This window comes from Phalacrocorax carbo, chromosome 5 (genome assembly GCF_963921805.1).
Source record: "Phalacrocorax carbo chromosome 5, bPhaCar2.1, whole genome shotgun sequence".
NCBI classification, from domain to species: Eukaryota; Metazoa; Chordata; class Aves; order Suliformes; family Phalacrocoracidae; genus Phalacrocorax; species Phalacrocorax carbo.
The window spans coordinates 30,620,706-30,648,222 of record NC_087517.1 but is presented as its reverse complement, the minus strand read 5'-3'; the positions used below and the strand labels follow the sequence as shown (position 1 = coordinate 30,648,222).

Here is a 27,517-nt window from a genome sequence, read left to right as displayed (position 1 = left end):
GTGTAGTCCTCTGAATTTGCAGAGGCTACAGTTTCTAGCAATCATGTCATTAAAAGTACATTAGAAATTTTATACGGCTTCATTTGATCTGCAACTTTTATTTTCAAGACTATAAGCATGTTAATGTTGTTTGTTGTTTTGAATTGGTATAGCTATGGCTTAGAGCCTTGCTTGCTGCTGCAGGCCAACAAGTTTTGGCAAGTCAGCTGAACTCTGGTAAGAGTCTGTGCTTGCTTTCATCTGCAGCAAAGGTGAGGTAATGCGAATCCCCTTACTTTAGTGGAGGTTGCTTGTCTTTTATTACAAGCAAAGTGAAATGCAGCTACTGAGTTCTACCTAATACATGGTATCTTGTTTAAACTGAAATAGTGTGATTACAAGTATGAAAATGACATATTTGACTCCTACTTAAAAAGATACTTCTAGTTATTGGCTTACTGAAATTTTGCCCTTCACTCTTCAGAGACTTTGCTAGTTGCTAAGTATGTAGCTACTGTGCAGATAATGGGGAGCCTAAGGCCTCATCTATGCTGGTACTTGTAAATAGGTATGAAACGCTTTTCAGAGAGGAGCATAGCCTCCAGTGTTAACACTGTTGTAAAACATGTTGTAACTGAGTTGAGGGCAGTTTTGGCCGGCCAGGCATGGTGTTGGGGGGGGTCCACACCCAAACTATACAGGAAATCAAGCAGCAACTGTTTTAACTACAGCCATGTTAACAAATGCAGTGTTGGAAGAACGAAGCTCAACAGCTGTGTTTGAAGACAGTTATAACTAGAAGAGTTCAAGAAGGTTTGGTTTGTTTTGCAGACTACAGTTTTAAATGTTAATTATGGTCTAACAAGCTGATAGACTCCAGCACTATTAGACACTGAGCTAGTAATGATCCCCATATGTAAACTGCCTAGCACATACCTGTAGTTCTCTCATGGGTATCAAACAACCTACTCTACCCTATGCCAGCCTGGGATGACATGTGAATGAGCGTTGTAGGGGAGGTAATGTAGAAAACTAAGCTCCAGATAACCTCACCCTGGACCCAGGTCCGAACCTCCTGTATCCGTGCATGGGATAAAAGACTTTGGTCCACTATTTAAAGCTATGCTGACATGTTGGGTTATAACACTTTCATGCAAATTCATCTATTGGAGAAATGTATTTGCCCTTTCATTTGAGAAATACAGATAAAAAGCAAGGTTTTATTTTTTAGGTCACATAATTAAGGCACTCAATAGATGTAGAATCGTAAATTTATGATTACCTATGCAGTTTCAGTCTGCTTCTTGAACGTATGTGTTATGATAAAGACCTAAATTAGCAGTATTGTTTTTCACAGTATAAATCAACAATCTGTGCAGATGATGTGCGTAAAAAAAATTCAAGGGCTATAAACTGAGTTGAGATGCTAGCAGCATTCTTGCCTCATTTGCCAAAGCAGGCCCCAAGCTTGACTTCAATGGTCAGGACTGCAGGATATTAATAGAATAATGCAGATTTCCTGACCCTTCTATTTTTTTTAATGAGTGCTAGAACTTCTATACAGTGCATTTTAGTATAGGTCTCTCTGAATCTTAAAGTAGTAGAAAACACATTACTGTGGTAAATGTGGAGCTCTAGAACTTCAGCTTTGTTACCTATCTATACAGTCATCACTGTGCTCCTTTCATTATCCTTAAAACATCAGAAAGAAAGGATCTGCTAGAAGAGAGACAATATTAAATTAAACACTGGTTAAATTTACTGCTCCTGAAACCTGTAGGGGAGAGTCTTACAAAGGCACAAGACAGGAGATCAGGGTGTCCGCTGACTTAAATACATCTAAATTGTGACTAAATCAAGCCCTAAAAGCCAAATGAAGGCTTTTTATTCTGGGAGAGAAAATGCATCCATACACTATCCTGTCATTGTCCCTGAAGTGCTTTTAGACTCATGTCCCTCTGCTAAGAGGGTGTAGTTGCTTAACCCCTCTTCGACCTACTGTGGGAAGGGAGATAAAAGGTTTCCTTGTGTGGGAGCTCATCCCCACCCATGCAGCCATAGCTGCATCACTAAGCAGCAGTGATTTGCCAGATGCAAGTGATGCCAGGAGCCTGCTCTGTGGGCGAGGAGCTCTTGGCTAGCATGCAGAGCTAGTCCTGGCTTTCCCTGCCAGAAGCGAATGAGGCAGTTCTGGCACAGAGGCAGTCAGCAGGACCCACTGAAAGCCTTAGTGCCCAGCTGGGACTATGCACGGTTGTTGGTGCTAGAGAGGTTAAAGCTGGGCTGTAGATGTGAGATGTTCTGGCAAACCGTATCCTATCTGTGGGCCACAGATTGGTAGCAGGGGCCAAAAAATGTCTTCCTGTATTTTTGTACTCCCGATGCAGTGGAAGCAGAAGTGTTCAGTGCTCGTAATTTCCGTTGTCTCTTCTCCAGACCTCTGACCATATGGCAGCATGTTTGGGAGGTCTTGAGCTCTAATCCTGACTGTACCATTCACCCCACAGTGTGATCCCAGGAAAGTGTGTCTGTTTCTATTTCTCCATCTGTAAAATGCGGGCAGCAGTAATCTCCTCCCATAGCGCAGACAAATTCACTGATATTTATGAGGCATTTGGATGTTACAGTAGTGAACAGAGGAGGAAAAGCATGATGAAATGAGCACGGCTGTGTTATTTTCATACAGTGCAGGGAAGCCAGGCAGGGACCATTAGCTGAATTGTGAGGGTAACAATGACAGCGTTTCCAGATTATCATCAATCCTTAGTACACAGCTTTCATAAGGCAGGGAGAATGAGCTGAGCATGCATACATCAGAGAGGGCTGACTGAAGGTTTTATGGGCAATGGTGAATGTAGCCTTTCCTAAATAACTGTCTTCCCAGTTGGGGGTGGGGGGTGTGCGTGAGAGAGGTATAATAATATTAGTCCCACATATTCCTGTTATTAGGGTAAACTAGCTTTGAATGAAACTGTGTATCTTCTGTTTCTCACCAGCTTGTGACTGTTCTCATGCATACAGAATGCCGTCATAAAACAAGTAGATGAGAAGCACAATATAAAGGGAAAATAAGATAAAGGGGGTTTGGGTTTTTTTGTCTCCTGGCAGGCTGTGAGGTCACTTAAAGAAACAATTGAAGACTGTTGGGATCAAGATGCTGAAGCTCGACTAACAGCGCAGTGTGCTGAGGAGAGGATGGCAGAACTCATGATGATTTGGGAGAGAAATAAATCAGTTAGTCCAACGGTCAACCCTATGTCAACTGCTATGCAAAATGAGCGGTAAGAAAACATTTGGTTTTAGTCAGCGGCGAATGCCCAATGCAGAGCTCAGCTCATTCCAGGAAGGAAGCAAGAGCATGCTGCTGGCTAAACGTTTCTGCACCCGTGAAGTGGGTGTGTGTTATGTGAGCTAGTCTGCATATGCGTATTGTATGACATGATCCTGATGCTTGTGTAGTTAAGATCTCCTGTGTGCCCCCAGAATTCAGGCACCTTTTATGTAAACAGATGTACCCCTCACAGAGAGGCCTTTTAAACTGAGCTTAGGCAAACTGTCCAAACAGGCTTGCAAAGACACAAAGTGACTATGAGTTGTCTTTAAGGAGTCTTGCTAAATGATGCATAGAACTTCTGCTTAAAATGTTCTTTTAAAACCTAAATTTGCAGGCAATATGAGTTCAGGACATTGCCAAGTCTCAAACCTTGTAGCTTTTCAGATAAAGGACCACAGAACCATTGTTTAAGTCGTTGTTATTCTGACCCCAGTGAGAGAGATGCTGCATGTTCTCTGCTTCTGCATGATCTAGAGCGAGTGAGAACTTGCAGAGCTGACATTAGTGCTTAATAGTATACACGAGAGATGTGGATTTGAGGGAAGAATAATGTTGTTTTATGTGGTAGTGTTTATGGTAATTAAAAAAATACGTTCAAATCATATTAGAATACCTAAATTGTTTAAATAACAGATTTTTCATGGTTGCAGACCTTGTGACTTTTTCCCAGCACCACTTTCTCCATCTTGTGTGTTGAATTCTTGTTGCCCTCCTTCAGCATCACTTCTCTGCAACTAGAACAGTACCTTAGCAGTGAACTTGGACAAACAGCATATTGGACAAATAGAATAAAATTACTGTTATGCAAATTAGTTGTATAAATAACATCCATGACAAAATTGCTGTCCTAGTAAAACCAATTTTCTCCTACTCAGGGTTTTTCAAAGTTACTGAAAGATCTGTTTGTGCCATATCTCTCCTTAGTTTATGCATTTAAAAAAAAACCAGAAAGGCATTCAGGTGTCTTAAATGAGAGGCTTTTTAATATGAGGTGATTTTTACATATATGATCTTAATATCACTTATTTTTTTTCTTCAAGGAACCTGTCGCATCATAGGCGTGTATCAAAGATAAGGCCATATCCAGATTACTCTTCTTCCTCTTATATTGAAGATTCAATCCACCACACTGACAGCATAGTGAAGAACATTTCTTCTGAACATTCAATGTCCACTACACCACTGACTTCAGGGGAAAAGAATAGAAACTCCATTAACTATGAGCGGCAACAAGCGCAAGCTCGCATCCCTAGTCCTGAGACAAGCGTCACCAGTTTGTCCACCAATACTACCACCACCAATACAACTGGCCTCACCCCTAGCACTGGCATGACCACCATATCCGAAATGCCTTATTCAGATGAAACAAACTTACATCCTACAAATGTCATGCAGCCAGGTGGGCCCACCCCTGTTTGTCTACAGCTAACAGAGGAGGACTTAGAGACAAATAAATTGGATCCAAAAGAAGTGGATAAGAACCTGAAAGAAAGCTCTGATGAGAATCTGATGGAACATTCACTTAAGCAGTTTAGCGGGCCAGATCCACTCAGCAGCACTAGTTCTAGCTTGCTTTATCCACTGATAAAACTTGCAGTAGAGGTGACAGGACAACAGGACTTCACACAAGCTGGCAATGGTCAAGCATGCTTGATTCCGGATGTCCCATCTGCTCAGATCTATCCTCTACCCAAGCAACAGAACCTTCCAAAGAGGCCTACTAGCCTTCCCCTAAACACCAAAAATTCCACAAAGGAGCCACGGTTAAAATTTGGTGGCAAGCACAAATCAAACTTGAAGCAAGTGGAAACAGGCGTTGCCAAGATGAACACTATCAATGCTGCAGAACCTCATGTGGTGACAGTTACCATGAACGGAGTGGCTGGGAGAAGCCACAGCATAAACTCTCATGCTGGCCCAGCTCAATATGCCAATGGGACAGTGCCATCTGGCCAGGCAACCAGTTCGGTAGCACAGCGGGCCCAGGAAATGCTTCAGAACCAGTTCAGTGGAGAGGATAGTCGGCTGAATATTAATTCAAGCCCTGATGAGCATGAACCCCTGTTGAGGCGGGAGCAGCAGGCTGGCCATGATGAAGGTGTTCTAGACCGCCTAGTAGACAGGAGAGAGCGACCGCTGGATAATGGCCGAACAAATGCCAATAACAACAACAGCAATCCATGTCCAGTGCAAGACACAGCTACAGTCAGTATCCAGAATGTAGCAAGAAATCCTGGGCAGACCCAGACTAGAAGAGCACAGAGGCCTAATTCACTGGATCTATCAGCCACAAATAGTTTGGAAAGCGGTAGTATGCAGTGTAAGTGCCTGCAGGACTTGAACAGTTCCCCCGACACTTTTTTACTTAATAACTACATATATCTGTTTGAATAGAAAATCCTTCTGTGTCTTCTGTCCCTCCTCAAAGCATGCTGACTAAATACCATATAAATTTAATTTCTATCAGCAAAATTTCAGTCTTCTCGATAAAGTCCTGTCTTCATCAACACATTAGGTCACTATCTTCCACATACATGGAATAAATCTGTCTCTTTATAACCTATCGACTCTGACTCTAGGAAGGGAATAATGTCCAACTTTCATTATTCCTTGGCAGCTGCAAAGCTTATTGTGAAAAACTTTCCTATTTCTTCCTTCAGGGGCACATTATACCTTCTTTTCGTTACTTTTCCTCATTCTCTTCAGAGCAGCTGGCTCTAAGATGCATTGATTAATAATTTATTATAATAACTACTTACATGCTTCATCACTTCTAAAGCAACTGATTTTACTTTATTAGCCCAGCCTAGGCAGACAGTCAGGCATTCTCTGCTTTGCTACCTGAGCTCCAACAATTAAAGCAATCCTTCATCAGTCTACTACATACATATTAAAAATTAATCAAAGTAGTTAGAGAAGGAATCCATTTTAATAGACTTCTTCAGAATAACTGCCTTAAGAGTTTTACAGCCAAAGATTTAAGTGGTTACAATGGGGCTCTCCTTTTTACAGTAAGAATGTAATCAGGTAGTTAGATTAGGTACATCCTCTGAGTTTGTCTTTGGGCCTGTTGGAGAGGCTTCCTAGTGTGCATTTTTAAGAGAATATATTTCCAGAATGCACTGTAGTCTTTGAAAGGTGCTTGCAAAGCTCTGACTATGCTTAGACAAACACTGTGATACTAGTGAAATAATCTGGGGTGCCAGACATGTTTGGAAAGAGAAGGTTTAGAAACAAACTAGAACAGATATTTCCAGAAATGTAGCTGAATATTCATCAGTGGAATGATGGAGCCTTCCTTTTAAGTAGGAAACCTTAATTTTTGTCTTAACGTGTTGAGTTGAAATCTTATTGAGGTAAACAGCAAAGATTATTGCAGTAACTTTCTTTAATTGAAGGTTAAGTTAAAAGAAAGGGTTTGAAGGTTGTATAAAGTGAGTGGTTTTTTAACAATCAGATTTCTACTGCTGAAATTTTATCATTATTTAAGTTGGTTTTGACAGTTTTGCAACCTAACATCCCCAATACTGACTTAGGATCTTAATAGAGAATGGACCATTTTGTCCCTGGGCGAAATGCTTTGCCAGGTGAAGTAGGAGTAAGAGAACTATGATTTAATTATGCTGTTAAAAGTTTAGCCACATTTTTTTGTACCTCCTGTTACAAGTAATATAAGATACTACGATTGCAAAAGCCCCTCAAATGCCAAACGCTGATTCTGCTGCTTGATGCCAATGTGCATTCAAGGTAACACAAATTACTTCACTGAAGTAATTTCTGACAGACAACAGAATCGGACCCCTTGTTTTAGTGCCAGCTACTGTAGCTGATATACCTGTCATGCCTCTGCCACACAGTTGTTTTTGTGTGATAAGATTTTGTTCTTTTGTTCTGTTTTGCATGAGTAACAACCTTGGACTGTCCAGTTTAATCTTACCTCCCTCGTAATACTATTTTCCACTCTTTTTTTTTTTTTTTTTTTTTAGTAGGTGACTCCTCACAGGATGGCAAATCGGGCTCAGGAGAAAAGATCAAGAAACGTGTGAAAACTCCGTACTCACTTAAGCGATGGCGTCCTTCAACGTGGGTTATCTCCACTGAGCCGCTGCACTGCGAGGTCAACAATAATGGCAGTGACCGGGCAGTCCACTCCAAATCCAGCACTGCTGTTTACCTTGCAGAAGGAGGCACTGCCACCACGATGGTATCTAAGGACGCAGGAGTGAACTGCCTGTGAAACACTTTAAAAGCCAACAAATGACCTTTTTTTGCATTATTTGAAACAAACATGCAGAAGACATTTTAAAAAACTGCTTTCTCCTCCTGTCAGCAACCCCTACCAAGGACTCGCTTTAAATAGATTTCAGCTATGCAGAAAATTTTTAGCTTATGCTTCCATATTTTTTTATTTTGTTTTATTTTTTTTTAACATTTTTGCACTTTTATTTAGTATCGCTAAAGTTAAGTCTGTCTGTTTTGACCACGGAATATATATATGTGTATCAAAAATGTGGTCTCAAAATATTTTTTTAAAAAAAAATAACAAAAAAAGTATTGCTGATAATCAGTTTGGACCAGTTTCTTAAGGTCACTAAGATCATAAGCAGACTATAAGACAGGTTTGACTGCAGTGGTGTCTTGTAATCATGTTTTGATTTCTGTGCACAAGCTAGTCTGTATATTTCTATGTTACAAAGTGTATTCTCTTTTGAACCCCTATTTTCTTGTGTCATGTTGAAATGTGCAATAGTCTATAGTTCACAGTATGCTTTATTGAAACGTGTGTTTCTAAAACTGCCACATGTTCCCCTTTTTGTATTTGTTAATTTTTCCCTGACAGTTGAGCAGTCAGCCAGTCACGACAGTGAACTTTGCACACCGCAGCCAGCTTGAAGCAGCTGCCTATATCACATTGTGCTCTGAGGTGACAATGCATGAATTTTCCCCAACTTGAAAGGGCTTTTAAAAAGGAACAAAAAAAAAAAAATCTGAGCTCCGTACCTTTCCTTTGATCCTTCCAAATCACAATGTGTTTCCTGTATAGCAGTAGATGCCAGCCTTCTGAATAACAAACGTTGAACAAATGTAAGGAAACAATGTCGGCCATTTTTTCTGTTTTGTGTGCAGTTTCACCCCCTATATTTATGTAAAACCTTATTTAGATCACTAATGATATACATTGAGAAATACATTTTATTCACTGATCTTAATAACTGCGATACTTAACAGCTCTAGTGAAGATAGGTTGTGAATGTATCTTATTTACACAGGAAAAAAAAATCACAAATGTTATTTCGCACAAATGGTTTTGTGATGAGTCACAAATCTTTCCCGATTTGCCGCCTCACAGATAGTCTGGGGTAAAATCAGCCTGATTACTTATGCAGGTAGATGCCCCCTAATTGACTGTTGTTGCTGAGTCGAGCTGAAATTCTTCCTCCTTTCAGAATTTTTAGAGCCCCTCATTCATCTTGTTAAAATTTATTGCATGCTTTTAAAATCCATGGTTATGAGTGCTTGATGGGGGAGAGGGTTGGGGTTTTTTCCCCCTCTGCTTAGATCCTTCTTTCACTTTGTGTGCACATTGATTTTAGGTGTCAGTGAACACGAATGCAATATCTATTGAGATAAATTGCTTTTTCACCATCTCAAGTAAACGTTATGGGTTTTTTTAGAATGATCGTTTTTACTGTCTGCTGAAAAGAAAATTAATTTCCTTAATAGTCAGGACCTCCTTCTGCCTAAGAAATATCCCTCCACCTGAGAAATATTCTTTCTGATTGAAAACACTTCAGTAAGAACTATTTTGATAAAGATTTAACACATGGCAGTCTCTGGTACTGAGTAAAGTTTTATCACTGTATCTGAAAATTGGTGATGTTCAAAGAAAGAAAATCTATTCAGTCAGCCTGCCAAACTCCTGTAGAAGGATACTGGCAGCAAACAATTGCCTCCCCCAGCCTGTCTCCTTTCAGCTGACTCAAACAGATGCTCTGTGCTTTCAAGCTCATTTGTTTCCTTGCTGTTATATTCCCCCCCCCCCCCGAGGTAAACTTTGCCAGCCCTGTTCTTCTACATCTGATGATAGGACTAGCATAATATACACCTTGCTACATCTGATTGTTGCTGTTTCCCAAGCTCACCTGTTTCTGTTTGATTGCTATGATTTTCTCTTGTAATGCTTCTTGATGTTTCTTAGATTCTTCTAGATATCTCCAAGAGATAACTCCATAAATCCAGACTTGGATTAAGTGTAGTTGTAGAAATATACACCATGAGACACATTTTGGGCTCCCTATGTTCTTTAAGCTCCAGTTCAAATAGTACCTTTCATCTCTGAGGCGTAATACTGTTACCTGCCTGTATAAATACAGTTATATCTCCCCTTTTCAAAAATACAGCCTTTCTCTGGTTTTACTTTTAATTTGCTCTCCAGCTTCCCATCTGCTGCAATCTCGCATCCCAGATGTTGAAAACCTGCCAGTTGCTCAGCTGGGTTTCGAGACCTGAATCAGAATTTTTGGCATTCTGTTCAGAATGCTGGCTGTGGATTTCTTCTTTTGGCCTTCTTTGAGTCTCCATTTGAAGTACAGTATGTTGTTTTGCGATGGTTGCTGTATCGTGCATATTGAAGATTCTTCACTCCTTTCCCAATGACTTTTTGCTTTGCCTTGCATGTGTCATCCATCAGCATTTCAGAATGTGGGCTGAAAAGCGTATTTAGGACACTTATCTAACTTGAAAGACTCTGGGGAGAGAAAAGTTATTTGCTCTGACTACTGCTTCCTTCTGCTGAGACAGATTTGCACCAGTCTTCTAGCCTTCCTTTTCAGGCAAATCCTTTGTAAGAAATTCAACTTTTTTTATGCTCAATGGAATCAAAATAATTTTAATACCAGATGAAAATGTTCTTCTGCAGTTTTCCTTAAACATTCTTTACGCAAACATAGAGGTTTCTTTTCCTTTATCTATTTCTATCACTTGCTGGAAGGCCTTTGGGATGCATTATAATTGATAGAAAGTATTGGCTTTGTAAGCTACCATGGATAAATATAATTTGTAACATGACAGAAATATGTACTTTATCACAAAATACCCTATAGATTAAATAGAGAGAACCTACTTATTTTTAAAAGTCAGTTAAAACAAACTCCTAAGTAGGTACCAAAATATTGTAATTCTGCACAGCCAGATGAGATCAGATTAGCAGTTTGGTTTTAATGATTAATTTAGTAATGCCCTTTTGCTCACAGCACATAATCCAATCTCTACAAAATACTTTCTCTGTAAATTAAATGATATTGAATTGTGTATCATACCATGGGGAATCATTCTTAACCGGACAAAATACATGTAGGAGAATTCTACAGGTCAGACACATAAATGTACGATAATCAGGGGAGACAAATGTGTTTTATTTCTTTGTGGGTTTTTGATTTTGGGGGTTTGGGTTTTGTTTTGTTTTTTAAGAAAAAAGGATAATGATGAAAGTTGATAATTTTCTATCAATTTCTCATGTATATTGCAGACAAGATAAATATAGCAAAATGAAAATAGAATGATAGTGTAAATACCTATGAATTGTGCCACTGTCTAATAGGCAACAGTAGAATATTTGCTATGGTAATTTATAATGTATAATTCAAGTAAAATGTTAGAGCAAACATTTGTGATGTTTGTATATATAAGCCAAAATCCAAAATCTTACTGGTTTTAGAAAATGACGTGCTAGTAGAAGCCAGAAGAGTTCCGTAGGTTAATACATTGTCTCTTTTTCTGTTTCCTATGATAGAGATACTCACCACCATAACATGGTTTTTAGAATGTGAATTCTAACCATTTGAACAGACATGCCGCATAGTCAGATTTATTGTCTTCTAAAATTGGTAGTTAAAAGTCCGATTATTTGTAACACTTCCCCTGAATTTGCTTATAATGCTCTCTAGCTTCATGTGCTAAACAATTAGTATTAAAAATGCCTTTCTTGAAACTCCAAGATGCACTTAAATTGCACAGCTAAAGGTAAAGCTATTCCTGATTTAAAAGAAAACTCATTGATATTGTCATCATTAGAATATTCTCAAAAACATCATCTCTGTGTTTTGCTTTCTTACTGCCATTCATTTGTGTCTTCTTTCCATATAGAAAATGACCTAATGTTCAAAGGCAACACAGTTTCATTTTTTTCAGTGCACTGGGGACAAAAAACAATGCAAGATGGATGTGGACAGGTTTCAGGAAACATCAAAAAAACCTCACCTGATAAATATGTTTATAAAGTACATATCTTCCCACTTGTCAACTTTATGTGAAAGAAATCTTTAATCCTGCCTGCCTCAGAAAGGAGAATAAGAAAGTTTTGTATTTGTATGGAATAGATTGTTGGGCCAAATTTAATACCAATGAATTGTTACTTCAAAAAAAAGTATACATTGTATATGCCATAGTTTGTGTTCAGTGCATTTTGCTCTAATGGTATTCCTTTTTTAAATGTTAAAAAAAAAATCCACTAATATAAAATTGCTAAACCTATGTTCAGATTATAATTTTCTTTCATAAAAAATATTCAAAAGATCCTAGCCACTCTGCCATTGAAATGCTCTTACAGAAGGTTCCAACCTCATTAGGGAGAATTTAAAATTCACATATTTAGTCAAAACAGGAGAAAGTTGTGTTGTAATTTTCACTTGTATAAAAATGATGGCAGTTCCCATTGTTGAAACAGGCTGTTTTTAAGTCAAAAATAATAATTGCTAAGCACAGTGGCATACGTGTGACCTGATGTCTAATTGAAAAAATTTGGAGTAGCTTATCCAAGAAAATTGAAATAGGATTGATTAGTCTATGAAAGTTGGATTAGAGACTGGACAACTTAGTATTTTCCATAAATTTGGATTATTTTAATTTTTCTGCCTGGTCTCTCACTATCCATTTTGACAGGTAAATATATTAACCTCCTTTTTTAATGTCATTATTTTTGTTCAACTTCAGGACTTTCTTCAGTGAAAAAGCTATACATATTGTAGTGAAGCCACATACATCTTTTTTTATGTAAACTCTGTATGTATTGAGATGCATATGTATGTTGTGCATAAATTCCAGGGTTAAATTCTGTGAGTTACAGCATCAGATGGTAGCACTGGTAGCAAGTATAATGTTCTTCTTCATATGCCATTTTTACATTGTCTTTAGTGCATCACAGTAAAATTAGGATCAGGCTGTGACATATAGTCCAGTAGTGCGAGATCTCCCATGACAGACTTGTCACTGATTGTTTAGGTGGAATGGATTTATGAGAGAGAGAGGAAGCTGGGAGTGCACATGAGACTTTATCTGAAGCTGAGTAATTTAAGGTACATCTCTTAAAGATCAAAAAATAACCCACAATACTTAATACATTATGATTTTTACAAGGCTTTTAAATGTAGTAGCTATAGTTACGTATGTGGTTGCCATTTAAACATAGTATTTTAGTCCATTAAATCCAATTACATTTTAGGCTTCTGTATTGTCATATAAAACTGTAGCTGTAGAAATACATCCCTTTTTTGACATCCCCTCCCCTCATGTAGGTTCAGTTTTGATGTGAAATAGTAACAAATCAAGATTTCCCATTTTGAGGTTTCTTCTGTACTAAAACTGGTAGCAGAACTTCCACTTCTGCAGATAACGGATTCAGGCACTCCTGCGAATCAGAACAGGAGTTATGTTTGGCACACATGTATCTGAGGAAGTCAACATCTAATCGGCTAGCGCTTGAGCTGAATGCTGTTGAAATCAAAAAGGAGTCTGCCATGGATTATGAGCAAAGGAGGGTTGGGTTCTGTTGGCAGTGGTTTTAAAATTTCTTGGGAGGATTAGTCCTGGCAAAGCTAAGGTGGAACGTGGGACCACATGGGCAAACCCTGAATACCGACATCTTAAGCCGGATGCCTCGGCTCTGGCTGTCAGGCTGGGTCACTACCAGTGCCGTTGTCATTGCTGTCAAGAAGTGGAACTGCACCAGTGGGAGTGGAAGGGTTCCAGATTAATCCTCATTTACACCAAAGCCCTTTAATGTTGATCTGGGCTTCATGCAGGTCTGATTTAGTGGCTGCTGTGGTGCATTACTAATATGAATTATTTTATGCCTATTTCTATTTATTTCACTGTGGTTTAATCTACACTACATTTGTGCATAATAACCAGGAACTAGTCGAAGTTACGTTAATTTATAATGTAATTGTCAGATATTTTTAAAAGCCCGTTGATCAGCGATTGTGTAAATTTGCAGGTCATTCAGTTGGTTAACTTCAATGCATAGGTCATGCTTCCACAGATGCAGTAACTGTCACAGTAAGGAAGGATTTCTTCCAAGTTCTTGCAGGCTTCTGCAGATACATTACAGGAGCATACATCTGTCAGGGCATAGCATCTTGCCTGGTAACTACTTTAAAGCAGAAATCAATAGCCTTTATAACTTCCTGGTTTCAAGTCTCCCAGAAGTCAATTTTTGTAGCCCATTCACTTGTCTTTAAGACAGAGCAAAAATGCATGAGGTTTATTTCTAGAGCACTTGATTCACTTTTTTTGTGCTTCAGAACTGTATCATGAAGTATCACACTTCGACATTGTTTTTTCAAAAGGAAATGATGTTTCTATACAAAGACACAAAAGAACAAACAGGCAAGTCCAAGTTATAGCTGACTTTCATTTGTCACTTTTGAATTTCCAGATTTGTGACTCTCCTCTCTCTTTCACACTGTTGAAATGTATTTAAAAAGGTTTGTATGTAATGTTTCTTGTCTGCTTTTTGTCTCTAGAGGAAAGTGTGCTCTATTCACATTTATATAAGCTAGAATCATATTTTACAATCGCTGTTGATTATTTTCCCCCCAAATGCAGTATAAGAGGAAAATGAACATGGCAAAGACTGATTTCTAAGGTATGGTCTGTAGAAGCTGAAATAAGGAGATGTGAAACTGCCATTTTCCTTACGAAAGACTGTAAAGACAGCATTACTTTCTGAGCGAGCTTTTCTGGGGAAGAGGGGGAGAAACCCTAGAATATGGAGTCTCATCAGAACCCTTTTGTTAACGGGTATTTTTGGTTTTTCTCTCAAATGACTGAGGAAATATCATGTATCAATTTATAAATAATTGCTTTCAGTTATTTCTTTTGTATAAGCTGCCCAATACCCTTGCTATGCTGTATAAGTTGTGTTTCATGGAACAGTGTGAGTATGAAATAAAAAGCTAATTTTTTGTTTTTTAATCATCTGTGGATGCCACTATGAAAGCTGACATTGTTAAAGCCACTACAGAGTTTTCTATGAATACTTGTAAGAATTGCTTTGTTATATATAAACCTAAATAAAGAGATTGTATTGATACAGAGACATTGGATAAGAACATTTAAAAGGCTATTCTTTAGGTCTAAAAGAAAAGGCTTGCTGTAAAATGGTGCATTATTCCAGTTATTAAATATCATATTAATGACAAAAAGCATGGTCTTTTGTGGGTTTTTCGTGGTAATATTGGCCATGAGTAATAAGACATGCTCCCAGCAATGAGAGGAAAACCCCTGTTGCAGCTGTGTTTTGTTGGTTGAAGGATAAGGAACTGCTTTGTTACTGAGGGCTGAATAGGACTTTGAGGCATGTGACAGATTGCACGCTGCACTGGTAGCAGGTAACAGTGTGAAATAATTGGGGCTTGCCATTGCTGCATTACGGCAGTGCCTCTGCTTGCTCTTTTGCCTGTTCTCACCGGTCAGCCACGTAAGATACTTATATTGGCAACTAAATATAGTTTTGTAGGCGTTTCAAAACAATAGGCCTTGCATGGCCTCTTGTCACACCTTGTCTGTCTGCTAAGTGTTCAAATGCAGAAAAACAAAAGAAAAAAAAACAGGAGAAAGAGGCATTAAACTAAATACTTTTCTCCTTCACTTTTGGTTGGGCTGCACTTGGGTCGAGTGCAGGATTGATGGCAACCAGGCATGTGGGAGGAACACAGCAAGCAACAACCTTTGCAGGTGGACAAGAATTAAAATAGCAACCCCCTATCCTTTCCACACAAACTATTGCACTCTTTCCCTTCTCCATAAGGGGAAAGACCATGCATTCTTACAAGCAGGAGTCTTCCCAGCCCAGAGCTGCTATCCTCTCCAACAGAACTAGAAGAGATGGATTAAGTCAGTAGAAGGAACCCTGCAACACTCCTGACCTGACCCAGGGGTTTGCCTGCTATGCCTCCTGAAGGTAAGGTGCTGGGAAGAGACACGGCTTTTCTCCATTGCAGTCTCCTTTGTTTTGCTTCCTGGTGTTTTTTAACTCCTGATGCAAGAACTTCATTTTGAAGGAGTTGTCTGGGATTCTTTACTTCGCAATGAAAAGCTTTTCCTCTAGTTTCCCTTCTTCCAGTCATGCTTGTGGGGAACCTCAAGCTAAGCCATTAAGTGGAATCACTACCATACAAATGGTAGATACACTGTACCCATACACAGCTGACAGTGTTCATTTGATCTCATCTTTCTCATGTCCCGTGTGACTGTTGGTAAGTGTGAGGGAGTTAGTGCTCCGTGGCCTGATTGCCACTAAGGCAGGGAACAGGATACTGTGGCTTTAGGACGTGGATGCTTCTCCATGCGGAGAACAGAGGGAAATTGATGCAAAATGGTCCTGAGAACTGAGTATCACCCCCACTAAGTCACCTTCCCTTCCTGACCACAAAGAAAATATTAAATATTTAAATAAGAAACAAGCCCCATCTTTCACTTTCTAGCCATCCAAAACTTTGCGAGCTCTGAGGCAGCTGCTCTGCCTATGGCTGCGGAGGGAACACGGTTCTCCTCTCCCCAGTTCTTTCCAGAGCACAAACTGAGCCGTGCCAGTGGGGGTCGTGCTACCACCACACTGCAAGCTCACCTGGGCAATGGTCACCACAGGTCTGAGACAGTCTCACACAAAGTGTCACCCGAGTGGTGAACTCTTTTCTTTGGTTCCACTCCCAGCATTCCTGGGCTTGCCTTGGCCTTGGGAAGGGCTTCCACATTAGCACTAACTCTGTAGCACAAGCATCCCGGAACTGATAGTGCTGCAAGACACATCCTGCACCTGGAAGCACCAAGCCCTGTACTGTGGGACCTCACTGGTTTCAGCACTTACCGTTACACACAGATCCATGGGACCCATCCTGCACCTCAATTGCTTTGTTGTTTGTATCTCTCCTCCTTACTTGATCCCTGATAACTTATTTTTCTCCATCCACAGTAATGGTTTTTGCAAGCAAGTAAGAAAGCGGTGCAAGCTTATACCTCTGTGGCCAAAGAACTACCTCCAAAATGCAAAGAAAGAATGAGGAGCTTCATTTCTTGCTGTCATAAATAAGGAGGAAGCAACAAACTGAGGCAAGTAGTGTATGTATGGGTTGAGCGCCTGTGTGTATGGCAAATCACCTTGGCCCCACAAATGAACCTAGAAACCCCTGGCTACAGGGAGGGAACCATTGCAAGCCTCGCTTCCCCTGCGAGCAGGAGGCAGACACCATGTTCCAGGCTGGATCTGTACCTGCCTTGGGGGTTTCTGCCTCAGAAAAGGATTAGGAGATCAGGACAGTTATTGACAAGGAGAAGGTCCCTCCCTCAGAGAGAGCACTGTGCTTAGGTGCAGTGGCTTGCTGTTGGCTCAAGATAACTGAGCGACACCAGCTCACAGGAAAGACAGGCTGGCTAGCCAGGTCTTATTACCTACATGTGGGGCTTTAAGGACAGGCCTACGAAGCTCTTTGTAGCCAGAGATCTCAACGACATTGGTGGGGGCCTGAGACCTCTGAAGTCCTCCCAGGAGCAGCTCCAAGGAAGTCAGATTTCCCATGAGGTTGTAGCCAGGGAGACTCAGTGTGGGCCAGGGATGCCAGGAGTGCTGGGAACCACATGGAGCGCTCATTTCCCTGGGGCACAAGGCCTGCCCTGCCCTGTGTGACAGCTCTGCCTCTGGAGTAGAGGAGGGGAGCTGGTGGCAGTACTGCAGCAAGTTGGGGAGGGATGCTGGCTTGATGAACACAGAAATAACAAGAGTTCCTGCATGCCTGTTCCACCTTCACTAGTGCCCTGGACAGAGAGGATGCTGCTGCCAAGGAAGGCTGGGAGTGTGTGTGGGGGCAGCTGTGACAAAAGTAGTAGACACCCCACAGCAATTATCGCTCCTTGCCGACAGCAAGAGCATCCAAATCCTGCCCTACCGTGGCAGGTGTGGCTGAGCCTTATCCTCAGGGCATCGGAGAAGCTTTGACTCAGCTCTGCAATAACAAAATGTTACTGGTGATTTTTACTGCTTTTTACTGGGTGTGTGAGGTGCTCAGGTTTAAGAAATAGCCTCCTCATAGATTTCCCTGTGTGACCTCATATACTTACCTCAGCCAGCTCTCTCCTGCAGAAATAACAACCACTTTTATTCAGCTTTTGCTTTGCTAATGGGAAATGAAAGTAAAACAACAATAATTATATTCCCCTTTGTTCCAGAGCAGTGATGCAGCTGCAGAACGTACTTTGTGGAACACAGCCACGTCAGTCTTCCATTTGCTTCCATTCAGGGTTTTTTCCCCCCATTTACTTCTTGCTAATTCTGATGTTATGGAAATTCTCCACGTGCAGGAGATTATAGACATCTGCTCACTGCCATGACCCAAAGCACATTCTATTGGCTAAGAAGGTTAATTTTCCACTGGCAGAAAAACTTGACTATACCAAAATGTTTGTGTCTGTATAAATTCACCTTTTCATGTTAGCTTGAAAGGTTGTCATTCTCCATCCAACAACAAGATGAAATGGTTTGATTCCTAGAATTTAAATGGCACACTTGAGCATTCTGCTTTTACGTCAGGGGATCTTCCTCTCTTGAGCTCTCAGTACCACAGGGAAAGTCTGTGAGAAATCCACAAATGGTGATCTCAGCTGAAGTCATGCCTTGGGGACCACTCGTGCCTCTTTTACAAAGACAACAGATAACACTGCCTGAGCACAGCTGGTAGGCTCTGGGGCAGCCCTGTCTGTTGGGAATGGTCTGTGGAAGATGATTAAGGAAAGCAAGTCGGTATTTACTGTGCAGCATGTAAATGGCATTTCTAGATGGGGCCCACATGGGCACTGAAAAAATGTGAAGGATGCAAATATTGAAAAAGGTTGGAAACACCTGATCCAGGTGCATTTCAATTCCTGATGGGAAGGACAGGAGTTTCTCAAGACTCTCTATCACAGTCCAAGCACGTTTTGATAATGAGGATGTACACCCTGTACAGAGCAGGTGTGGTTTGGGAAGAAGCCAGTGGGCAGTGTCTCAAATGCATGAGGTGGACTTAAGGAAGGGGAAAGAGCATGGAAAGAGGTAGAGGTATGTTTCACGTATCAGCCACATGGTAGGCCTCAGCATTTGGTTTTGGCCCTATTTCGCTGTTGTCCCTGTCAGGTGCTAATAGGAAAGGATAGCATAGAACATTGTGATAAAGAGGGTACAGAGGCTGTATGGCTCATTTTATTAGTGTCACTGCTTGCAGCAGGCCTGCAAGCAGCTCCTAGGAATGGTACAGGCTTTCTTGCTTCCCTCTTTCACTTAGTGCAGCCTTTGTTTGTGAGAAGTTTATGCCACCGGGTATCAGATTTCCTAATCAGAATGACCAGCAATATGGTTTTCATATGGTACTTTTATATGTATGGAACTGCGTGCATAAGAAGTGAGGTTAGTTTGTGCTCTGTCTCTGGTTTTGTTACTGATGGTTAGTCTGTATATTTTTGCAGTGACTGGTATTTTACCAGTCTGACATAATATTGAAATTATACCTGTTTTCCCAAGCTCTTTCTCCCTTTCTTCCTCTTTCACCCCACTTCCCCTTGCCTCTTACTGGAAAAGTAATAATCAGGCCCTGCAGATATGTTGTAAAAAGTAACTTCTAGCACCTCCAGGTCTCTGCATTAGTTAAAAAAATCAGATCTGACACAAATCATTGTAGGAAGTTGTAGATCTGACTCCAGCCCACGAGGTAGGTGGTGCTGCTGCACACATCAGTTTTACTGGTGCAGCCAAGGCATGTATGGATGGCCAGAGAGTCTCCTGGAGGAGGGAGGCCTTGCTTGTTCTCTGCTGAGGTGGAAAGTATTTATTGGGAACCTTCATTTCTGTTGCCATGCCAAGAATTCTCTTGCAGGACTATTAAAAATTCTAAATCAAGCCTCAGAAACAGCTGGCTTAAAACCACCATTAAGCAGGCTAATTTTATTTATTGTTTGCTTCTGGAAAACTAGAATGCAAGTAAATCATGTGTTTGAGATTTACCCTGTGACCATGAGGGATAGAAATGTGCTTTTAAGTCACAGGCAAGCAGAAGTTCCCATCTGCTTACACAAGCCATGAACTGAGACTATAAGTGAAACACGAGGCATTTGCAGCCAAACAGAAGCAAGCAGTGGTAGCAAGAACGCTTGATTAGGGCACTGTGTTAACCCTAGTATAGCAGCCAGACACAGGAGATACTCACAGGTTCTGCTGTTTCAAACCAGCAGCAGCCAACAAGCTGCAGACCTGGGAAGCCTTTCCCTATTCCAGCTTGGGGTGCAGGAGGCAGGCAGAGGAACTGAACTCTGCTAGGGTAGGGAGGGAAGCAGGAGGAAGGGCAGGTTGGTTCATGATCTGCCCCAGTGGGGTGCCGGCTGGGAGACCTCCGGCTCTGTAATAGTGTGTGGCAGAGCTGAGCAGCAGCTCTTGCACATTGAGCTTTTCCTCAGCATGCAGCCATGAGGCAAGTGTGTTTAGTTGGTTGCCCCTTTCCCTGGGGGAGGCAGGCATAGCCCAGCATGCAGTTCAGGGGGGCTGTTGTTCTGTGGTTTCTGCAGCAAAAGGGTTTCTGTGAGCTACCAGGCAGGTTGCAAGCGTGTTCAGTGAAGCCAGGCAACACACGAGGGTCAGGTGTCTGCATTGCCTTCCTTCTACCACTACCACACAAACCTGCTGCTTTGGGCAGGCTGTTGAGGCTTCTTTGGAAAGACCCCAGGTAGACCTAGCCCAAGGATTTACTGGTTTCTGCTCCAAGGATAAGAGACAACCTGCAAGCTCACCACTAAGCAGCATCAGCCTTGCCAGCTTTGACTGCTGGAGATGTCCACATGCTCCTGCTAAGCAGAGTGAGCCTGACACCCTGCCTTGAGCATTGGATGAGCTGCTAACAGCAGTGGGGCTTGGGGCTTTGCCCAGCTTTGCTTTTTTTTCATCTTCTCAAAGATCACACCGTCTCTCTCAGTGATGGCTCTCTGGCTCTCCTGGAGGAAAATCAGGCTGAATGTGAGGTGCAAGACATGAGGACAGGATGGCATAACTGAGAAAAACTGATGTCTGGTTGAGATGCACCCCATGGCTGAATGCAAGGAGGATTCACAACACTGCTTGATCCATTCCAAGTAGATGTTTTCCCACATCAGAGAATCCCATGTTCCCACTCTGTCACACACTCTGCTAAAGTTAATTAGTTTAACTACAGGGCTAGTATAGGTATGTGGAGGGAGAAGCAAAATCATTTTGTCACTGACTCCCAGTGCATGAATAAGCCATGCCAACCTGCTTTTCACAATCTCTTTAGCTTTCTTAAATGTTATAAAAACAAACAGAAGCAAAACAATATTGTAGGCCCGCATCAGGAGTGATCCCTCTTCTCTGTGCTCTTAAGTGAAGAATGTCTAGTTATATGCCTATTCGTCACATACACAGGTTGTTTATCATCCTAAAATACAGCCATAAAAATCTACATTCCTGAAATATTGTCCTTTATCAAATTAATAATGTCAACTTAAATATTTTACAGTATGTAGTTCCATTATACTTACAGTACAGAAATTGTGCCAGTGGCTTGTAGGAGCAATCAGTGTTTAATGTTCATAAATCAAGAGTTTCCTTCTATAGGTCATACACAGCCTTCTGCCCTGAGACTAGAAAAACACAAACACATGTTACAGTGCTATACACAACACAAATACAGACAAATCTCTGTATTATATTTGCAAGCTCTGTAAATATATGCTAAAAAATCTTAAGTTTTTGGAAGATAATTTTAAAGAAACATTACTTGCTTCCTAAAAGGAAGTTTTATTGTTGGAGGGGAGGAATTATGGGCAAATTCGTTCAGCATCTTTCTTGGGGGATACCTGGGGGAGATGAAATTGTGTCTTGTTTAAATGAACGAAGCCACTTCTCTCAATGCTAACGAAACCAATAGTTTAGAAATGTGGTGGACAACATGCCCTTCCTGACGCTTAGTCTCTTCCCTCATCAGAACCCAAGAACAGTTGCAGCCACTTTCAGCTGGCAAGAGCTCATATTGGTGAACCAAGTTTGACTCCAACCATCCCTTTCCTTCAGCAGCAGGACACTTGCAACAAGGTTATTGCTTAGCGTTGCTGCTGCCATTTAACATGTGTTCAGAAAATTGATCTGTATGTGTGGAAAAACATGTAGCATGTAGGCGAACTTCACACTGGTTTCTAAAGAAATTAACCTTGTACTTCTTCCAGGTAATTATGTGTGCCATGAACACTCAGTGGAAATCTCTCTCAAGCCTGCAGTGAAGTTTTGCATTGAGAAACAGGGTTTGTTTGTCAAAAACGTGTTATCTTAACACCAATGAGACATTGAAGCCTCAGGATGTTATGTATATGATAACTTTTCTTAAAGATTGTACTTCATAAAATGTGGTAAAAGCATATTTTGCTTTGAGTTTTGCTTATTGCGTGTAGTTTGATTTATGTCCAAGGTCCCATCTGTTGTTTTTTATTGTTTTAATCTTAATACCTTATTTCAATCTGCTTGACTCCTCAAATCCCCCCAGATATTCTGGAATGTTAACTAGGATCTTACAGGTTTTGCGTGAAGCAAATTCTATTATATTTGTCCTATTTTTATAAATGTCTCTTTTTCGTGTTGATGTTGAACACCCACATAAACAAGCAAAACAAACTCACTCTGCAGGGGAGAGATGAGAAGTGCAGTGAAATATCCTGGGGCGCAATCTAATGTTTAGATATCTTTCAACCTTCAATATTACTTGCAACAGCTGTACGTAATTTCAGGCAATATATTGCTCTTTTACACGTGCTGCTTTGTATTCATTTAATTTTGGAATAAGACAAGAACATATTTGAAGATACTTGGAGCACAGTCATTTTCCATAAGGTTTGCTATTATTGTTATTATTTTTAACAGTACATTTTTTATATTTATATTACTATGAGCAATGAGCAGTTCTACTCATAATCTTTCAGTGCCTAGTACAACAGTCCCTAAGTATTCATTGTTTTGATAGCTGTACAGTGGGATATGGGACTATGAACTTAGTTAAACTTCTTTGACCCTTGTTTCTCTGCTTTTCATTCAGGGTTCCTATTTTGACCACTTCCCTGACTTGTTTACATCCCTATTGTCAGCAGGCTGCAGGTTTGGTCATGCAGCTCTGTGTGGTTTATCAGTCTGCCTTTGAGGGCACTCTTGATATGTTTCCAGTGTTTTGATTGATTTGTTTGTATCTGCAGCTTTTACTATGCTCTGTATTTTAAGAAAGAACCAACACCTTGCATGTCAGGAGATGTCTGCAAGACCTAGATTTAGTCTCCCAAAAATGACTACAAAGCAGTACATTTTGGAAGGCTTCTGGTTAGGTGCCAAGTGCCTCCAAGTCGGTGGGAGGTGGGAGTGTTCATCACCTCCCAAGGGGCGGCACTTCAATGTGGCATGGGAGCATACCAGTATCTGCTCAGCTTGTGTGGGCCAATGAGCTGATTAAAATACATGGCAGAGAGGAGCTGAGGGTGCAGAGATGGATTCCGTGTATGTGCGATCACTTGTGACTCCAGTGAGTTTGGAGTCACTAACACAACTGAAGTCACTAAAAGGCTGGTTCGAGTGATGATACCGGTAGAAGGCTCACAGCCTCTGTGCTGACAGTGAGTTTCATTCCTATTTTTTGGATCGCTGCACCATTACATTAGGCGTTATGGCCAGAGTAAGGGCGACATGGATGTGAAAAAACCCTAGCCTAAAGGTTCCATGTGAAACCATATGAAATGTGTTGTTCAAAGCTGGCCTGGACAGTGTTTGGCGAAGTCCAAAGGCAGTGAGGAGTGTGACAGCTGAAAAAAACCCAGATCTTGTGAGGTGTGAATTACAAGGAGAGTGTGGGGGGATCTGGATCAGGATGGTAGGATGGTCAGTTTTCGGGGGCTGGGGTTTTGTTTGCGGGTCTTTTTGTGTAATTAAAGAAAAGTTCCAAAACTATTTTCAAGTAATTCTTAATCCTGCTTTAGTTGTTTCCCTTATTTCCATAAGGTGTAGGAGTAAGATCCTGTTGTAACACATTTGTTACAGTTTAAACAAAATAATGTATGAAGTACAATGTGTTTGATAAGGTCTGAGTACATGATTTTACATGTTCAATTTTCATGTCTAATGCATGTAAAGCAATACAACTGCTGAAGAGCAGCATACATAAATGCTTTGCTTTATATTCTCATAACAACTGTGTGGAGCAGTGCCATTTTTGCAGTGTGACAATAACGTGGGAAGTACTATAATTGTCACAGATATCTTCTGCATTCAAAGTCGTGACTTGGCTCCATAACATGCACTATGCAAATAAATACAAATTAATACCTTTCATTTTTGGCCACTTCAGAACAGTAACAGGAATTAGAATGTGTTCAGAATATTTTATGCCTTAAAATTATGGCACACTGCTTCCAAACTACCCCAGTATTTCTGGGAGGATAAACTGTCCCAGGGATGAAAGCCTGCTGAGCAACTGTACTGACACTGGCAGTGGATGCCATCACAGCAGGAAGAACTGCAAAGAGGATTGCATCTTTTCCTCTTGACTGAAAATTGCAGCCAAAAAGTGAAATAAATGCTGCATAGGTTAATCTGCTTTAGAATAACCATGTGCTGTCCTGGGCTTCCAACAAAGCAGCAGACAGGTTCCATTTATTTCTCCAGGTGTGCCGGGGTGCTCATTTTCTGCCTCCTGGGCATTTACCCATGGAGCACTATGAAGCTCTGGTTCTCTTTTTCAATATACACATGGAGTCACCAAGGGAATTACGAGATCCTGTCACCCCCAATGCTGGAGGTACACAGCCCATACTGTTCTCTGCCTCCCAGCCCTTCCTGGAGATGAGATCACTGTCTCCTGGATATTTCACTAATTAAGTGGGTTATCTGGGATTATTATGCTTTGCCACATTATATCAGCGTGGCTTGTAATGGCTATACAAAAAGGACTGGGAAGTGGCCCTATGCGTATGCTTTATAAGGTGACTTAAGTAAATTGCATGCTTCAAGAGAGGGATACAACAGGACTGATGGTGATGAGCTAGGCTTCTGGTGCCTTCCCTCAACACAGATGCTTTCAAGGGTAGCCCAGGATAATTCTCAAGACTGAGCACAGCCTCTTGTAGCCAGTTTTGGTTGACCCATCCTGCTGTCCTGCAGGCCATATTACTAGTCTTTACAGCACCTGTGAGCAAGCATCATGTCCTTCAAAAGAAATTTAATTAATCCAGAATGCAAGAACTAACTTCGTAACAACCTCATCACCAGAAATGCATCTGTCCTGTTCTCTTTTGCCAGCCTGACTTCTCATAAAAAGCTCTCGACTCTGACAAGAGTTTTAACCTTCAAAGCTTTGGGTAGACCAGTGTCCAGACATCCTTAAAAAGGGTCTGTGCACATAATCTTGCTTTTCAGGTTTGTTAAAATGGTCAGCCATAGGATGGAGCTCTTCAAAGGGGAAGTTGGGGCTTTTTTAAGCGGAGGTTTCAATCAGAAACAGCAAAGGAGAAAGGAGGAGGGAAAAGACCAAACACAACCAAGCTGAAGAGAAGAGAGAATGGTTGTTGTCACACCATTTGTATCATAGCAATTGTATTCAACTGCAACATGCAACCTGGGTAAGTTCTAGTAGTCCAGAACTGGCACATGCAATAAAGACGGAGAGAGGATTTATTGATTCCTTCACATCTTGAAAGTGCTGAAGTGTGTTTACCTTGCATCTAAATAATCCAAACACAAGAACTAAGGCCTATTTCATGCATGTGTTTACTTCTCTAATGTATAAATCAGTTTCAGAGGATGCTGGCAGTTAACAAGTATTTCTAAAAGATTGCAGTGAAGATGCAACTAATCTAATGGAGAAGAGTAAACACAGCAATTAAGGGAAAAAGGGGTCAAGTCTGCCTGGATATTACCCACGTATCCTGTGCCATCATCGGTAATGCTAAGCTGGTGGCAAAGTGATTGGATAAACTGCTGCTGAGCCCTCGTCCTCTCCTACAGTGCATTTAGAGCTAAAAATAATTGAGCAGCCCCACTTCTGACATGCAACCGCTTCCTCGGGACAGGCTCCGAGACAAGGGTAAGCCGCAGCTGCCATCCCTACCGGGTTCCGGGCTTTCCACGTGTCAGGGGACAGCTCGCCCCGGCCCGGTGCTGCGGCGGGAGGTGAGGAGAGGTCTCGGGGAGCCCCGTGCACCCCCTGCGCCCTCCTCGCCGCTCGGGAGCAGGATGGTGGCCCTGTTTAGTCCCGGGGTGGCTGTCGGTCGCCCTGGGCCGGGGGATCCCGGGGCTAGAGCTGCAGCCCGTGGCTTGCCCGTCCCCCGCAGCACGTGCAGCGGACACCGCGCGGCCCAACCGGGCGCCGTGTGTTGCTTTAAGGGCTGTCCCCTCCCCCTCCCCGCGCGGGCTCGGCCACTCAGGAGCGCCCTCCGCAGCCAATGAGCGCGCCGTAGCTGCGCGATCCGAGGGGCGGCGCGCCCAATGGGATGGCGCGGGGGGTGGGGCGGGCGGCCGGGCACTATTGTTGATGAGGTGCACGGAGGAGGTGGAGGCAGCGCGGGTCGCCCCGGGCTGGGGACGGCGCTAGGAACGGGGCCGTTGGCTGAGGCGTGGGACCCTGGCGAGGACCTGCCGGCGTCGCACGCTTACGCCCTTCCGTTTCTTCCCCGCCACCGACGGTCTTCCGCAAGCCCCGGCTCTCAACGGACAATGTCTCACCAGCGCGTGAGGCGCAACGGCTCCCCGACCCCGGCCGCTTCCCTGGGGGGAGGCGGCGCGGTGGCGGCGGGTGGCGGAGCGGGAGCGAGCAGCCGCCTCCAGCCCATGCGGGCCACGGTGCCCTTCCAGCTCAAGCAGCAGCAGCAGCAACATGGCAGCCCCACGAGGAGCAGCGGCGGCGCCCCGGGCGGGGGTCTTCCACGCGCGGCGCCCGCCTCGCGCAGCATCAGCCCCACGCGCGCGGCGCCCACCGGCAGCGGCAACGGCGGGCGCGGCGGCCCCGCCATGGCCACGCAGACGCCGGGGGGAGGGGGAGGCAACGCCGCCGCCTCGGCGGCCGCCGCTGTCTCCTCGCGGGGTAGCCCCACGCGTTCCAGTGGGGCGCGGGGGAGCCCCCCTCGGCCCCATCACCTACCGCCGCCTCCTCCCCCGCCGCCGCCCCTGGGCTGCGGGCCCTCACCTTGCTCTTCTCCGGTGCCTCAGCTGCCGGAGGGCAGTGCTACAGCGGCGGGCAGGGTCCGGCACCGGCGGCACTCACCGGAGCAAGGCAGGAGCTCCCCGGAGAGGAAGAGCCCCAGTTCCCCCGTCTGCAAAGGTGAGCGCTCCCGTCAGCCCGCCGCCGCCGCGCACCTGCTGCCCGCCCGCCCGGTGCCTGAGGGGAACGGGGCCGGGGAGGTTGCGCGCGCCCGGCCGTTACCTGAGGGAAATGGGGGTGGGGTGGGGTGGTGTGCGCGGCCAACTGTTACCGGGGGGGGGGGGGGGGCTGGACTACAGCGGTCGCTGGAGGGCGGCGTAGCCGAGCTTGAGCCAGCGCTTTACGGGACGGCAGGGCTGGTAGCGGCGGTGCCCTCCGGCCGGTGGTGTGCTTCCGAGCGCGCCGCGCTGCTCGGGGGAGAGGTAGAGACCGGGGCTGTGCCCGGGCTTGTTCCCGTTCTGAGCCTTCTCTGGCTGGCGGCGGCACTTGTGGAGCCTCTGTGTGTTGAAGGGCTTGTTGTTTTTGTTGCTGCTCTGTTGCTTCCTGGCTTTTAGAAGAGGAACAGAGAAAGCTCAGTGTGCCATGTGGGGAGTTGTAGCCACTCCCGTAGCACTTGTGCAAGTGCTGCTAAAGGTTTCCTGATGAGAGCATGTCGATGGTGTCAGAGATG

At 43.0% G+C, this 27,517-nt stretch overlaps 2 protein-coding genes and 1 long non-coding RNA gene across 4 annotated transcripts in view; 2 read left to right on the top strand and 1 right to left on the bottom strand.

Annotated features, from left to right (window-relative positions):
* Positions 1 to 14,688, top strand: part of BMPR2 (bone morphogenetic protein receptor type 2) — a 114,229-nt gene extending 99,541 nt beyond the window's left edge. For both annotated transcript variants that reach the window (XM_064451857.1, XM_064451858.1), the window contains 3 exons: positions 3,088 to 3,260; positions 4,354 to 5,633; positions 7,300 to 14,688. In XM_064451857.1, the coding sequence (XP_064307927.1) occupies positions 3,088 to 3,260; positions 4,354 to 5,633; positions 7,300 to 7,550 (1,704 nt within the window). In that variant the 3' untranslated portion in view covers positions 7,551 to 14,688. The remainder of the gene's footprint in view (positions 1 to 3,087; positions 3,261 to 4,353; positions 5,634 to 7,299) is intronic.
* Positions 7,469 to 26,923, bottom strand: LOC135313398 (uncharacterized). The gene is made up of 4 exons (XR_010373038.1): positions 26,833 to 26,923; positions 21,164 to 21,265; positions 8,315 to 8,374; positions 7,469 to 7,554 (listed from the first exon to the last, which is right to left on the bottom strand). It is a non-coding gene; the product is annotated as an uncharacterized LOC135313398 (long non-coding RNA).
* Positions 26,162 to 27,517, top strand: part of FAM117B (family with sequence similarity 117 member B) — a 33,265-nt gene continuing 31,909 nt past the window's right edge. The window contains exon 1 of the mRNA XM_064451859.1: positions 26,162 to 26,967. Coding sequence (XP_064307929.1) covers positions 26,364 to 26,967 — 604 coding nt within the window. The 5' untranslated portion in view covers positions 26,162 to 26,363. The remainder of the gene's footprint in view (positions 26,968 to 27,517) is intronic.